At 35.9% G+C, this 16,500-nt stretch overlaps 1 protein-coding gene and 1 long non-coding RNA gene across 7 annotated transcripts in view; one reads left to right on the top strand and one right to left on the bottom strand.

Annotated features, from left to right (window-relative positions):
- Positions 1–213: 213 nt before the first annotated feature.
- The window catches only part of LOC118441941 (uncharacterized), a 35,235-nt gene continuing 18,948 nt past the window's right edge, over positions 214–16,500 (top strand). For 2 of the 4 annotated variants that reach the window (XM_035867019.2, XM_035867020.2), the window contains exon 1: positions 214–757. In XM_035867019.2, the coding sequence (XP_035722912.1) occupies positions 720–757 (38 nt within the window). In that variant the 5' untranslated portion in view covers positions 214–719. Of the gene's footprint in view, positions 758–3,094; positions 3,163–16,500 lie in introns of those variants that run through there. The other 2 variants (XM_035867021.2, XM_035867018.2) reach the window with 1 other exon arrangement.
- Positions 12,941–16,500, bottom strand: part of LOC118441953 (uncharacterized) — a 12,467-nt gene continuing 8,907 nt past the window's right edge. The window contains exons 2-4 of one of the 3 annotated variants that reach the window (XR_014982168.1): positions 16,440–16,500; positions 16,011–16,289; positions 12,941–13,740 (exon numbers count right to left, since the gene is read on the bottom strand). The exon at positions 16,440–16,500 is cut by the window's right edge and continues 85 nt beyond it. This is a non-coding gene — a long non-coding RNA (uncharacterized LOC118441953). Of the gene's footprint in view, positions 13,741–15,266; positions 15,393–15,804; positions 16,290–16,439 lie in introns of those variants that run through there. The other 2 variants (XR_014982169.1, XR_014982167.1) reach the window with 2 other exon arrangements.

Raw genomic sequence — 16,500 nt, 5'->3', positions numbered from 1 at the left:
CAATCCCCCACCACCAGTACGTTGCCGTCGCTACCGAATGCCTCCTTCACTACCACCAACAACAGCAATATCGGCATTGTTACCACTACTAACAGATCGTTCCTCCTCCATTTCCACCGCCACTGCCACCGCCACCACCACCACCACCTCCACCGGCGGTGGCACCGGCAGGAGGCCACCATTGCCACCACCATGGAAACCGACCAGACGACGACGAATGCGCATTCTGACTTCAGTCCAGCCGACGGTTTCAACCTGTCAGGTCGTCGTACAGGTGCTGGCAGGCGTGGAGAATAATAGAATCGTTTCGTCGATGCGACCGTTTTTCCCTCCTATATTTTTTATTATTTACTTCGTACACTTTCGACGAGTTTATTGTTTGTTTATCGATCGATTGATCGGTCGGTAGGACGGTCTGTTGTTAATCGGTCGGGAGAAATCGGTTCGATGAAAAATTTTTAAATCGATAAAACATCGGAGTGAATTATTTCTAGGAGAAGAGAGTATCGTCAGTGAATAGAGAGGGTATCATCCTCTCTATATCTCTCTTCCTCATATTTTCTGACACATACGCATACGAACGAACGAACGAACGAACGAACGCACGCACGCACGCTCGCTCTTCTTCTTCTCCTTCTTCTTCTTCTTCTTCTTCTTCTTCTGTCTGGGAGTGTTAACAAGGGCGTGCTCCAGGGCCAAGATATATATGGAACTACCCCATGGATAGTAACATGTCTACTGCCGCCTTCATGCACCGGTATGGGAACTCTCAGTTAGATCGATAACTTCTCTATTTCTCTCTCTTTCTATCTCTCCCTTTCTCCCTTTCCTTATGGCTTCCTGTTCCTTGTCCGCGCCCCCAAACATTTGCTCGTTCTATCCTTTCTATTAAAACCAAAGGTTTAAGAAATTTTCGAGATCGAATTAACGAGAAAGCGAGAGAAAGAGTGAGAGAGGGTGTATGTGTGTGTGTGTGTGTGTATGAGAGAGAGAGAGAGAGAAAAAGACTCGTTACTTGTTTGTTGCTATGCAGAGGTATGCCGTTTTGGCGGTACCAGCCAAGGCTGTAAAAATATTCTCACAAATAACAATAATTCAAGATCTTCCGTCTTCCGATTGTTGCGTCAAGTGTTATAACCTTGATTATGGCATTTTATCGTTTCTCTTATCATCTCCTTTAGCACTGACGTACAACAAGGATAACGATAACGATGATGATGATGACGATGATGACGACGATGACAAAGACAAGGAAGGATCGTGGTATTTTGTTTCCATGTGAGCGATACGCGGTCGATAATGAACCTCGCGCTCGCTTCTATACGGCCGGTGTATCCCTTTCTCCAAAAGTGCGTGCGCCACAATTTCGTTCGAGCACGTTCCTGGTCGTCATCGTCGTCGTCGTCGTTGTCCACCCTTTGCAAAGATCTCATTTTTAAATGAAACATATCACGGATACTTCACCATTAACTTCGCCATGAAGTCGTTTCCAGTTTCTTTTTTTATTTTTCATCTTTCCCTTAGCTTTTGTTTTTTTTTTTTTTCATCTAGTACCTTCCCCAAATCGCGTTTATCCGTTCATAAAGGTCTCTCGGCTTTGTCGGGACAAGTGCCTCGTTCAATTCTCTCCTCTCGTTTTCAGAGTCACCGCCCTCGTTTGCACAACGTGCCTCGTGAAATGCTACTAATACGCAAATAACATCTCTCTCTCTCTCTCTTTCTCTCACTATTTATTTTATATTTGAACAAATGCGCATGTATACGTATAACTTAGATAATAAATGCTAATGTTTCGATTGAATCGTGAGAATTATTAAGCGGAAATATCGCTCGAGATATTCTCGTTAATGGAGGAAAGAGAAGGTTGGGAGGGGAAAGCCTTGCACGTAAAATGTATTCAAATGTTAAAACGTTGTAATCTTCTCTCGTGAAAAAGTTTGTAAAAGAGGCTGAAAGAAAATGAGAAAGAGAAAGAGAGAGGGAGAAAGATAATAAGAAGCAACATCTTATGAGCGACGTTCGAGAAACCAAGAGGTTATTTAGGTAGTCTACGGCATTCTATTAACCTGCATTTTCACGAGCACCGTCACCTGTTCTGTTCCCTTGGAACAACACAGTGTCGAATCGGACCAGCCCGCTTTCCTTGAACCTGCGGATACCGCAGCCATTGACCGCGACTCTTTCCTGTTCTCCGTGACGAAGGGGCGTGTATGTACGCTCCTTCTCTTTCTTTATCTCTCTCTCTCTCTCTCTCTCTTTTTTTTTGTCTTTCTCTCTCTTTCTCTCTCTCGCATTAACTCTATCCGTCTTCCCTTCTCTCGACCGTTTTTTCTCAAACATTTTCTTTATTACCATCTCTTTCCAGTCGAGAATACGCTTTCGAGAGACGCGATCATCCCGGTGCAGATTAAAATCATTACTACGCATCGCGCAAAATAAGATACCGCATTCCATGCGACCATCGATATTTCTATATATTACTATTACTAAGTTCTTCGTCGATATATATATGCATATATAAGTAGAAATATCTATCTATACGTTTTGCGATATGTTGTGTATCTCGATCGTTTGATAGAACGAATCGACGTTACGACGTTGCTCCGCGTGCGACCGTATAAAATTACGGGAAATATCAACTGATGAAGGTCGTGGCTGCTAGAGACTAACAAGAAGCGATATTTGAATCGAGAACGAGTCTAACGTAAAATATACGAAGAACGTATGAGGTGTTTCAGTTTGTTCGATCTTTTATTTTTCGTTTTTCTTGTATGTTTTCTTTTTTTTTCTTCTTTTTTTTTTCTTTTTTTTTTTTTTTTTTTTTTTTTGAATAAAATATATACTCGAATTAACAAAAGATAGTGCGGGCCCGCGATATCGTACGGCAAAGTGAAGACATTACGTTCGTTATCCTAATCTCTTTGGAAGCTTTTCATGGCCGTTCGTAAAACAACAACGATCCACAACAGCCTTCCTGGCCCCTCCGTTCGAAGGGAGACGAGTATGGCGCGCTTAGTCATTCTCCGCATTAATTCCCACTACGTTACCCTCCTATCTTCGAGCCCCACTTGCGAGTCCAAAGTGCATCCCCGTGTTTCAATCGATAAGAATGACTGCAACGCGGAGGAGACGCGTACGGAGACATACAAAGGCACCAAACGGGTAATCGATACGAGTCTATCTCTCTTCCTATCTCTCTCCCTCTCTCTCCCTTTCTCTTTCTTCTCATCCCTTTTATATTATCTTTCTCTTTCTCTCGAGAAGTATAGTCAATTCGATGTCCGATTAAGATAACTAATTCTATATATCTCGATTTTGAAGATTGAAATTTGCTTCCGATCCCAATTGAATTTTTAAGAATTAAATTACACCGAATTATACGGTGCTGAATTAAAATTTTCCAAGTAGCTATAGGCAGACAATCGAGATAAGTTCTCCGTTGTTTTACGACTCAATCGTTAAAGGAACACGAGGTCCGGCTAAGTGCAATCCATTTGATACAAATCGTTCGATTGCAATGGTATAGGAACGTAAGTACTAGTCCTTCGACCTTCATCTTTCTTTCTTGGCGACGTATAAATTTCTCAGTCGGTACAACAAGATGTAGGGGACGAGGATCGCGCGCTGGAATTTATCGAAGCTCCGTTCGCATTTTCCTTGCGCATATCTTTCTACTGATCGTGCGTTACCTCGACACCTATATATTTATATATATATATGTATAAATATATATATATAAATACATATGTACTATATATATATATATATATATATATATATATATATATGTATTACATACATATATGGGTCTGTAATTGTATGGATTTAGATTGGGCGTCTAGGTTGCATCTGATTTTCATCTTGACACTTATATACATATGTACATCTATATATATATATATATATATATATATATATATATATATATATATATATATAGTCTGAGTTGCATAAATAACTATATTTTTTATTCTAGACGGAACAATGAATTTTATCGAAGCTTTATATCGAACTGTCGTTCTTATTAGATAACTACTATTTTATCATATTTCTCTCTATTTCTCCTTAGAATAATACGTTTTAACGTAGCGCGGAGTTATCGTTAACTCGATTCGAAATACAAAAGGAGAATAGTTGCTTTTCTTCTTTTTTTTTCTTTTTTTTTTTTTTTCTTTCTATCTTTTTTTACATTTTCGATATTTAAAACAGTCAAGGCACGTGAAACATTGTTTCTTGTGAAAAACGAAGAATGAGCGTCTAACTGGAGCACCGATGCTGGAGGACGATGGAAAAAAAGTCATGGCTACGGTAACCGGTCATGCGCTCTCTCTCTCTCTCTCTCTCTCTGTCTCTCTCTTTGGTTTGCCGAGATAAGAACGTGATACTTTGAGCATTACGGAAAGAATAAGGTCAACGGCTGGTATTAGACCCGCATTAGACGCGTTAAAAGTGCATTCACACGAAGCTAAAACTTCGTGAAACTTCCGATGCTACCGGCACGTAAGTAAATAAGTATGTATCTGCAGCATCGTTCGTGATGTGAATTTCATTTTGTTTCACTGAAATTAAGTTGATCGTGAGAGTAACACGTTTCTATATAAACATATTGTAATCCTGTATAAATAAAGTGAAAGATTAGAAAAAATTACGTTTCATCGTTAAATCTATATCTTCTTTGAGAATTTTGTAATGCAACTGAAGTTTTTTCTGTTTTTTTTCTTTTTTTTCTTTTTTTTTTTTTTTTTTTAATCTCGATATGTAATCAATTATTTAGAAAAATAGTTGCAACGAAATTTTTAAAGTCGTTGAAAACTTCGTAACATTGTGCTAGATCCTATCTAATTTCGATCGTTCCTTCGACGAAAGTCAATAATAAAATTCAAACATAAAAGCAATTGAATCGAAATATATTTGACTGTTAAATTTTAACGACGTGAGTTAGATTTACGAAGTAGTATTTATTATTGGCTAGTTAAACGTTTATCTTCGTTTTTAATCACAATTGTTTCTTCGATACAATACGAGAACATTCACGTATATATCTTTGACGAATAGGGAGTATGAACGACGACGATCCGGTAACGGAGAACTGCAAAGTGAAACTCGCGGAAGGTTTCCTATAGGATTACACGAACATCCACGAGAGCGAGCCCAGCCTGGTCTGGTCCGTTTATGTCGGTACCGAAACTCGTTTTACTCGTCGAACGATATCGGATACCGTAGCGAGGTATGCTCTTGTATTTACTTACGCGCCACCCGGAAGATTGATCAAACGGAAATGGTCCACGAAGTTTCTGTAAACTCCTGAGATTCTTCCAAAGTTCGAATATCTGTTTCCTTTTCTCGAAATTCATCGATGTCCTTAATTTATTACAAATTCAGAACACTCTCCAACTTAGACTCTTGCTCAATCCTAAAATAATTTATTTACATATATATATATATATATATATATATATATATATAAATAATGTAAGATGGATAGATAGATGGATAAAGAGAGAAAGAGAGAGAGAGAGAGAGAGATTTTGTATATGAGTAAGTACATATGTATATATGTATATATGTATATATATAAATAGATTATTTATGTAATATAAGATTGTTGTATATTAATATATACTATGAGATATTTGTACAAATATTAAAGTTTTCCAATGTATATATCGATAATATGAAACATAGTTGAGACATATGTAATTATATATATATATATATATCTAACAGATATTTAAGTACCTATCTATAATAAAAATTTCATTTATTTTCCTTGTCGATTAAGAAAAAAAAAATAGAAATAGATAATAGAAATAGATTTTATCATATTTATTTGAGATTGCAAGATAACACCTATTTGATAATTATCAATTCTCAAAAGGTATGATTGTATTTTAGAAATAAATATTTTATATAAATAGAAAAGAAATATACAATTTGTAAGGGAAAAATATGAGGAAAATATGAAATGTTCTATTTAAATGTGTGAGCAAGTTTTCATGGGAAAACATAGAAATTAACATAACTTTTAATATTCGTCAGAATAGAAAGGAAGAGAATTTTCGTGGTATTGTTTCTACCTTAGAAGGAACAATACCCGTATCGGTAGATGACGTTTACGGGTATAGAGAACCCGGAAGAGGGAGGAAAGAGGAAGAAGAAAAACAAGAAGAAGAAGAAGAAAAAGAAGAAGAAGAAGAAGAAGAAGAAGACTGATAGAACGGGTCGACGGAGAGTTAAGAGAGTTACAAGGAAGAGAAGGATTATTATAAGTCGACGCATCGAGAAATCTCGCGATCGATTCGCAGAAAGTCACGGCCTCGAAGCTACGAGATATTTCCTGTCGACGAGTTTCCGAGGTGTTTGACTTTTCTACGATCTAACATAGGATCGTTATTAAATGACCGTTAAACGATCAACTACGTTTATCTTGATCAGATGTATATATATATATATATATATATATATATATATATATTATACAGGTATAAATGTACATAAATATATATATATATATATATATATATATATATATATATATATATATATATCTATATAACTAGGTTTTAAATCGATTAAATCTTATCGAAGAAACTTTATCGAGAAAATCAGAGACATCGATGCTCGCATAAGATCGATAAATCGATTAAAATCCTATACTGTTATACCATAAAAAAGAAAAGGAAAAGAAAAACAAGAAAAAGAAAATCGACATTTACATTAGAATCGATAGATCCGATCGGACAATTAAAAAATATTTCATACGAAAATTCAATGAATTTTGAATAATGAAACTTCGAATAATCTTGATATCATATTTTTCCTTTAGAGAAAATTCTTAAAACTGAGAATTAAGAAATGTTAGGATCGTTAAAGGAAATCAAAGAGAAACGATGTATAATTTCCGAGCGGTCTCCGGGAATGCTCCGAGCACATTGCACGGAACGCAAGGAACGTCGTTCGTTCGAGAAACGACCCACGTCTCGAGCATTTATCGTACAAACCCGGAAGATCGATGGAGAGGAAGTCGTTCATAAGCGTAAAACACACTCGATATCGTACGGAAAATAAAAACGATCTTGTCTAGTACACGTCGATGATCACACGAATCTCCTCTCTTTCTCTCTTTAACTTCTCATTCTTTTTATTCGTTTATTCATTGATTCTTTACAATTATTATCGATTATTTAACGGATATATAATCTTTATCGACGAACGATCGGTCATTTTCTGAAAGCCATTTTATTAATTTTAATAATATCTCCTTTATGATTATCCAAACGTATTGATATGATAACACTTGATACTACGTATATAAGTAAAAGTCAAGTCGAGGAAGCCTAATGCCTTTTACGATCTTCAAGCATTATCCTATCATTTTCTAAGAGCATAAGATTATTATTAATAGAAGTTAGAAGAATCGTAAAAGAGATTTTAAGTGACGATATACAAACATACTACAGATTCATTTATTTTACGCTATGTGGAATTATAATGTTCTTTTTTTTTTCTTTTCTTTTTCCTCTTTCTTTTTTTTTTTTTTCTTTTTGTTTCTTTTAGATTATTCTTACTCCCGATATTTCTCAAGTATAATCGAATGGCAAAGGAAACGCCAATTATGTTTCCGTGATAGAACGACGTTCCCTGACGTGAATTAGCATTCATCGATTCGACTAACTAGTCTTTCGAAGGGAATCGACAACAAAGGGAGAAATAGGATTATGGACGGAGGTAGTACTATTAAATGACGAGAAAGAGAGATAGATAGATAGATAGATAGATAGATAGATAGATAGAAAGAGAGAGAAGTGAAGGAAAAGGGAAACTTGTATACGTTCGTGGCAATAACAGTGCATTAACCGCGACGTTATGCATTAAGGAGGACGTATAATGAGAGAGGTCCTCCTGCATAGTCAGGACTGCCGCAAAGGCCGTAAGTTTCATAACTCACGCGGTGATTTTGGGGCCAAGCTATGCAACTCAGCCGAAAGAGAAAAAGTCTCGGCCTACTTTGTCCGTCGTATTTATGAAAAATGACAATGGCGGGAGATCCAAATTGTTAGGAGAAAAACAAAATACATAGACAGACAGACAGAGAGAGAGAGAGAGAGAGAAAGAGAAAATGTAAGTAGATTCCATTCTAAGAAGAATAATCGTTTTAAATACGTTCGACTCTTGGTCGTCTATCTCGTATGTCTGTACGTCGTCGAGCCGTGAGAAACGCGAGTAAAGTTAAGAGTATAGCTCGTAAGGAGAACGTTAAAAGGAACGAAGGTATGCGAGAATAAGAAGAAGAGGAAGAAAAAGAAGAAGAAAAAGAAGAAGAAGAAGAAGAAGAAGAAGAAGAAGTGGAAGAGGAAGAGGAAGAGGAAGAGAAGAGAAGAGGTAAGCAAGGAAAGGGCAAAGCAAGCAGGGTGCTTCAAGGGAGATTAGTGCGATGGGATTTAACGCAACCACATACGGCGAGCACGCATATCATTGGTACTAAGCAAACGAACGAATCTCCGCACTTCGTAAGTCATTATTAACTCGCGTAATTATCTGCTCGAGCCGAAGATGGTAGCTCCCGTGCGGGAGCTCGAAAAAGACGAAGAAGAGGAAAGATAAAATGAGAAAGAAGAAGAGGATGAGAAGAAGAAGAAGAAGAACGAGGAGGAGAAGGAGAAGGAGGAGGAGGAGGAGGAAGGAAAAGAAGAGAACGTTGTTAAGGATAGGTATTTAAATTGGCCTTAGTCAAAGGAGATACGCCGTCCTTTAGGAGGAACGACCATAGCCGCACGCGATTATCTCAAAATACGTCTCTCGACGTATTCCAGTAACTTCCTTCTTCCTAGTCCTTTCGAGATCATCCTCCACCTTATTCTTTTTTCTCTCTTTTCTTTTTCTTCTTCTTTTTCTTCTTTCAAAGATCTTCCATATCTTCGATCGTTCTTCAAATCAATTTCATTCGATCTTTTCAATCGAAATAATGTTTCAAACTTTCGTTTCAAATCTCTTACCGAGCGAAAGTTTCGACAATTATATCGTGAATTTAATCGTCCGTATTTTCTTTACTTCCGCTCGATAAACCAGAACGAAAGAGAGAGAGAGAGAGAGAGAGAGAGAGAGAGAGAGAGAGAGAGAGAGAGAGAGAGAGAGAGAGAGAGAGAGAGAGAGAAACCCTATAACTGCGTGCTTTCTATAAGAACGGTTTTACGCAAAGTACCTATGTAAGTACGTACAACAACGTACTACACTCGATTTACCTAGTCGCGATTTTACGAGCGATTTTCACGCGTACCTACTTACACTCACCGTTTTCATAATCGCCGGCCACCACTTCTTTCCCCGTGGTGAATTACGAGCCGGCGACGTGGGAAACGTCGAAACTTTACGACGAGACGTTCTTTCCATGAGCGAGCGCGCACTAGCGTATACCGATCATTCGAAAGACGCCGGGAAATCGATAACGAGACGACTGATTCGATATTACTTTCAACTCATCCACGATGATTTACTTTCTATTTTTTTTTTTTCTTTCTTTTTTCTTTTTTTTTTTTTTTCTTTCTATACTTCGGCGAGCATTCCTTTATGGTTCGTTCGTGTTTTCTCTTTTTTCTTTTTTATGAAAATACCTAGAAAAATAAAACGATTATATAGTAATTAACAAAGTATTTATTTCCAGTATTTATTTCTCGCAAATATGTATACGTATATATATATATATATATATATATATATATATATTCAATTTTTTATAGATAATTACGATCCGTAGCTTATTGTTAGTCTAAAAAATTCTAAGAAACATAGACATTTATTCAATAACGAACAATCGATTGTACGCGCAATCGAATAGCAAGTTCCTCTTTTGTTGTCCGAAACTCGAACACCTGTCGCTCCATTCACTCGACAATTCTGAGAGCTAAGTTCTCTCCGCTTCCTCCTTCAATTTTTCTTCATCTTCTTCTTCATCCTTTTTTTTCATCATCATCATCATCATTATCATCATCATCATCATCATCATCATCATTTTCTTTTTCTTCTACTTCTTTTATTTCACGCCAGTATAATCCACGTTTTTCTAACAGAGATCCTTCGAACGATTAGAGAAACTGTAACACCCGTGTATAACGGGCTATTGTTTCTCTTCTCTCATTTCTAGCTAGTTCCGAAACAATACTATAAAAGGTCGCTTCGAAATCGGTATATCGAACGAGTCGATCACGAAGTCTAACCTGCGTAAAAAGGGTAAACTCATTAGTTCACGTTTAATGGCGCGTTTAAGTCTCTCGTAAAAGATGACTTTAAATTCTTCCTGCAATACATGTATATGTACATATATATATGAGTGTGTGTGTGTGTGTGTGTAAAATCTATAACATATATATATAATAAACACACACATACATACATTTTATCTGCAACGTGTTCCATTGGCCGTGTTGGAAATTCGATGTGCGTGAGAAAATTCGAGATGTCGAAGAGAGATGACGAAGTTACGAAGAAGAAGAATATTGCATAATTACGGATTGCGATGACGGGTATTACGACGTTCGAAAAGTGGAAGTGAAGCAAAGAAAGACGCATTTATGCGTACGAACAAATGTACATATTTATATGTATGCGTAAAGAGAGGATGACACATGACGCTAAGTTTCTTTCTCTCTTTTTCTCTCTCTCTCTCTCTCTCTCCTTTTCTTTGAATGTCTGTCTTTTTCTCACGCATGAACAAGTGGAATCAAGAAGGAGAATACACATGTGTATGTATATATATATATATATTTATACGTAGCGAGTAAAATGCTTCGACGATCGTTTTATATAGCAACAGCTGGAATACAAATACATGAGAGCGTACGTGTGTCATGGGAAAGGTCACTTAAAAATCTTACCTCACACTGAGCGTTCGCGCAAGCAACATTAGCGGAATCTCGAGTGGAACCCAGTCGGTTATCTCTTTAGATGCCATGGAATGGAAATTATATCCACGACGCGTTAGGATCGCACACCGATAAGAGGACCCCCGTGTTGATCGTTTGCCGTTCTCGCCACAACTTCTTCTACTTCTTTTTCTTCTTCTACTTCTTTTTCTTCTTCTATTTCTTTTTCTTCTTCTACTTCTTTTTCCTTTTCTACTTTTTCTTCTACTTCTTCTTTGTATCCTTTTTCTAAGAGAGCATCTCCAGTTTAACTTTCCAAGCTCAGTCTACCATGACGATGAAATATGTTTCAAAGAAACAAGATTCGATCGATAGATCGATAGATCGGAATCATGGCTGGGAATAAATCGGTAATTAAACCTTGCCTCACGCATTTTATTTTTAACGCCCATCCATGAACGCTTTTACAATAATAATACTTATGTAGAAAAAGAGAGAGAAAGAGAGAGAGAGAGAAAGAGAGAAAGAAAATCGAGCTTAAAGGTCGATTCACTACTACTTCGTGATCAACGATTCGCTCGTGTTTCTCGCTATAATGCATCGGAGTTTTATATAAATGTATATTCACTTTTTTTATTTCTTTCTTTTTTTTTTTTTTTTGTTACCGTAAACCAGACCATTGTTATTTCATAGTAAAATATTTTTATTATAACTTTATAAATATGTATTTATATTATATAGTAGTATTAATTATAGATATATATGAATATATTATAGGACTCTATTGTAATTAAATAGGAAATCGATCATATCTTACGTTTTACTTCGCTTCATCTTATTAATAACGAATAGACGGGATCATTGATATGGTCCAACGAACTTTCGCTGTTTCTATCTTCCGGTGAAAGATCAAATCCAACAGATGAGAGACGTTAGCGAGGACGAAGGAAAAGGAAAGTGAAACTTTCTTGATACGTTCTCTTTTAGAGTCGATCTTTTTTCTTTCTTTCTTCGTTTTTTTTTCTTTTCTTTTCTTTTCTTTTCTTTTCTTTCATTGTCTTCTTCTTCTTCTTTTTTTCTTTTCTTTTTTTTGCTTTCGCTATAATTTCACCAGAGGACCAGAGATTCCGATGATTCGAGAGAAACGAGTTGATTTCCGATTCGACGGAAAGTAAAGGAAGGCGGGAGGCGGGAGGGAGGGAGGGAGGGAGGGAGGGAGGGAGATCAAGGTTAACTCGAAGACGGAAAGAGGTCGATGATCTTGAGAGGATCGACGAAGACTTGTGAATCGAATTCTTTGAAGAGATTATATCTCTTTTAAATTATGTGTATATACGACGATGTATTGTGAATCGTCGTCGTAGTTGTAGTCATCGTCGTCGTCGTCGTCGTCGTCAATAGACGTAACTTTACGTTTATATATCTAATCATACATTATACATATATAAGCGTTATATAACACGCATCGATCTTACGTATTATCCTTCATGCTTTTCTATAAAGACAACGACGAACTTGTTACGAACTCGAATCGGCCAATTGACGCCTCGAAACTTTCCTTTCCTTATACGATGAACTCGGTGAAAACCGCGCGCTCAGCCACATTAGGATTAGGAATATATACAACTGACAATTATTCGCCGTATAAAGGGAAGTGGAATCGTGCCGAGCAGCGCGGAAAAGAATCCAACGATTTCTCGGAACTTTACGACACGCAAGATCGCACCTTTTGTTTCTTCTGTAATTTTCGTCTTCTATTATGTTATTGCAAAAATCCGTATAGTAATATTGCATTATGAGAGAAATTTAATGCAGATGAAGAGAGAGAGAGAGAGAGAGAGAGAAAAAAGTATGAAAGAAGTAGGGAAAGAGAAAAACGATCTCGATACGAGTATATATTCAATTTAATTCTTAATAAACTTATTGGACCAATCGTGAATGATTAAAATTTCTAACGAATGGTCTTATTTTGTATTCCTCGATGCGAAAGAAAAGAAAAGAAAAAAAAAAAAAAGGAAGAAGAAGAAGATGAAACAAGATGCATTTAAAAATATTAAAAATACAAATTGCGGCCTGTGCGAATTAATGAATTAAAAAAAAAAAAAAAAAAAAAGGAAGAAGAAGGAGGAAGAATATCTACGGTCACGAGGCGACACACATACCTGGTGGATAACTGTAGTTTCTGAACAATTAATTCCTACGATGGGATCTCTTCTCTCAGCGGATGCGTAACGTGCATCGAAGCGATGCGACTTTAATACCGTGCATATATCGGACGAAGAGGATAATTGCTCGTTAGCCGAATTGTCGATCCGAATATCGAGGATCGCGAAGAACGTGCCTCCGGGATTCGAGTCGAGTTTCGACGGCTTTCACCGAGAAAAACGAGCGAGTGATCTCTCTCTCTTTCCCTCTCTCTCTCTCTCTCTCTTTCCCTCTCTCTCTCTCTCTCTTTCTTTCTCGTGAATTTATGTTGGGAAACAAGAGAGATCGATGTTAAATTGATCATAGACCAATATTAAACATCTTGATTTTGTAATTTTGTAAATCTATCAAATCCTTACAATTTCTTAGACATTTTTATAAATTTTCTCTTTCCCCCCACCCCCATTCCCATGCCTTTAACTTTTTCCTTTCCTCCTTTTCCTTCGTACACATAGCATTTCGTCGGAATTTTCCGAAGTACATACTCGAAGAGAATTCAACGAGTTCCGAGTGCGTTCTCCCTCTAGCTCGAAAGTATGTACAGAAGCAGCAGGAACAGCAGCAATAGTACCCCAGCCAACAGTGGTAGCGATAGCGGTAGCTGAGAGAGCCCGTGTACGGGCAAAACGAGCGCAATTAGTATCGCGAAACTGGAACGATCGGCGGCCAGGCGAGTCTTGAATATACATGAAAATTGAAAAACATTAATGCGGTGCTCGACCCCGCCTTCTTTTTAGCCGTAATATTTTTTTTTTCTTTTTCTTTTTAACGAACCTGTCGTAGAATTAAGAAAGAGAGAGAGAGAGAGAGAGAGAAAGAAATGCGGATATTTCGTAGAAAAGTTATCTCGAAATTTCTACAGTGCGTATTTTAAAAAAATTTTAATTTCCGGTTTCTTTGGAACTACAAAATTTATTTGTAAATTTCCCGTGTGAATTTTATGTTAACGAACCTACCATTTCATTCCTTTTTTCTTCTTTTCTTTTTCTACTTCTTTTTCTTCTTCTTCTTCTTCTTCTTCTTCTGCTTCCATTTTTTTTCTTTCTTTCCTTTTTCTCTCTTTTCTCGTCTCGTATACCAAAGACGACTCTCTTGAGATTCCTCTTAAGTCGAAGCGACTTTGCAGATGTTCGCGATTATGCTACGAGGGCAGCGCGAGAACGAGAGAACGTGCCATTATTGTCGAAAATTGCACGTTGAATTGAAACGCGTGCCTTCGAAACGGCTTAAGGCGGTTCGCCCGCCATATGCCGTCTTTATGAACGTATTTCTCTTTTCCTTTTTTCTTTTTTTCTTTTTTTCTTTTATTTTATTTTATTTTTCATCGTTCATAAAGAAGACAGATAGGAAATAAACACGAAATAAAAAAAGAAGAAAGAAGAAAAAAAAATGAATAATTAATAACGAGTACGATTAGTCGAGTTAACAATCGGGAAAATAAATTAATTGAGATTAAAACTAAAGAGATAATTGATTGTAATTAATTTTTTAATTTAACAACCTATAACACAATTATTATTTCTAACTAAAAGAATATTATAATATAATATTAAACTTATTGTATAAGTTTAATTAAATATACACTTATATACGTATTATATATATATATATTTTTTTTTTTCTATAATATTTAATACTATAGAAACTTTAACTTTAATAAACTAAACGACATATACTTTAAACTCTCTATACTAATTGCACGTATGATCAGTCAGTCAGGATTTACCCACTGGCAGTGGAGGCGGTCGCCTCGGGGCTCCCGTAAGACAAGGGCCCCAGCACGATAATATATATATTTATGTTATATAATAAATTTAATTTAATATCCGACGATCGATATATAATTTTTCCTTTTCTATTTGTAACTATAATCAAATTTGTATTTCTCACTTTATCATTATGCATGAACAATCGAATCAAGAAAATATATAATTGTACATAATTGATTTATCTTAAATAGGGATTTTAAAAATATATAAAGTTTACGATATTTTCAATGTTAAATCCGTCATTGAGTATAATTGATATTTAAAAAAAAACATTAAGAACTTCAGATATGAAATAACCATTAATTATTCGATGATAAAATCAAAATATAATTTAAAAAATGTAAATGTAAATTTATAAGTATGCAATTTTAAAAGTAACATTATGTAAAATGATTTCATGCTAAAGCTATTCGCATTTTCGCATCGTCAATGTGTTTTATACGATTGCTATTTGAAATTTGATAGATAGAAAAAAAAAAAAAAAACTCATCCAGAAAGAGAGAAGTTTTTCGTGGAAGGATAAGATGCTTCGATAGGTCGGTCGAGTAGCATGCTTTTCCTAATGAAAAGAAATTAGCCGTATAAGAAGTAGGCAAACGTCGAAGTTCGTTGGCGTTGATGGATGTCAGTGACCCGCTGACACACATCTCTCTCTCTCTTTCTCTTTCTCTCTCTTTCTCTCTCTCTCAATCTTTCAAGTGCACGCACGTTTCTTACGCATCAGTGTGTCGTCGAGAGGAACGTCTTATATATACATATGTATATGTATACGTACATATATATTAAAATATTTTTAAATTATTTTATATTACATATTTTTTTAACTATTTTGTTTATACCATAATTTTATTTTATATCTATTAAAATTTTATATTTCATATTATCTTATTTTGGAATATTCTTTGAAATATTCTACATTTCATATATATATATATATATGTGTGTGTGTGTGTGTGTGTGTGTATGTTTGTATGCACATATAATATGTATATTTTATATGCATATATTTTATATGCAATAATTCTATATTTTAAAATATTCTAGAATATACATGAGTACATATGCAAATTATAAAACTGCAGTTATAGGATCGACGATGAAAGTTTGTACATGCATACGTATATCGTTTTAACAACCATCCTACGTTACACCAACTCTTTTGTTCATTCTAACTTACCTATCGATGATCCCGCTATTCGTTTCCATCGGTTTTCCATCCACGTTCTCGGCCATGGCGATATCCGTGACGATTCGAAAGGCGTGACGTCTTTCAGAGTCAATATTTCTGCCGATTAACGACGTTCGAACGACGATGAAATGGAAGTAAAAAAAAGGAGAAACGAAAGTTGCCGATGATAAAAAGAACCCATTGGACTTTAACGATCGCAAACTCGTAGATACAAGTACATGCTAGCTATAAACGAGATCCAAAATTAAATCGAAGTTGAGATCCGATCTAAAACATATATAATAAAACGAACATATCGACTTTTCGAAAAAAAGTATCAAGAAATTATAAATTCAATTGATATTTAAGAAATATATTACTTTAGAGAAAGAGAGAGAGAGAGAAAGAGACAGTAAAATAACTTGGCTAGCTTATCACCTTTGTGTATCACTTTCGAGAATCCTCTCATCTAAAGAGGGGAAAAATCGAGACAAAAAGA

This window comes from Vespa mandarinia, chromosome 5, assembly GCF_050613455.1.
Source record: "Vespa mandarinia isolate Hongniang chromosome 5, ASM5061345v1, whole genome shotgun sequence".
Classification (NCBI taxonomy): Eukaryota; Metazoa; Arthropoda; class Insecta; order Hymenoptera; family Vespidae; genus Vespa; species Vespa mandarinia.
Note: the sequence above shows the minus strand (reverse complement) of the source record. Positions and strands in the feature narration are given on the sequence as shown.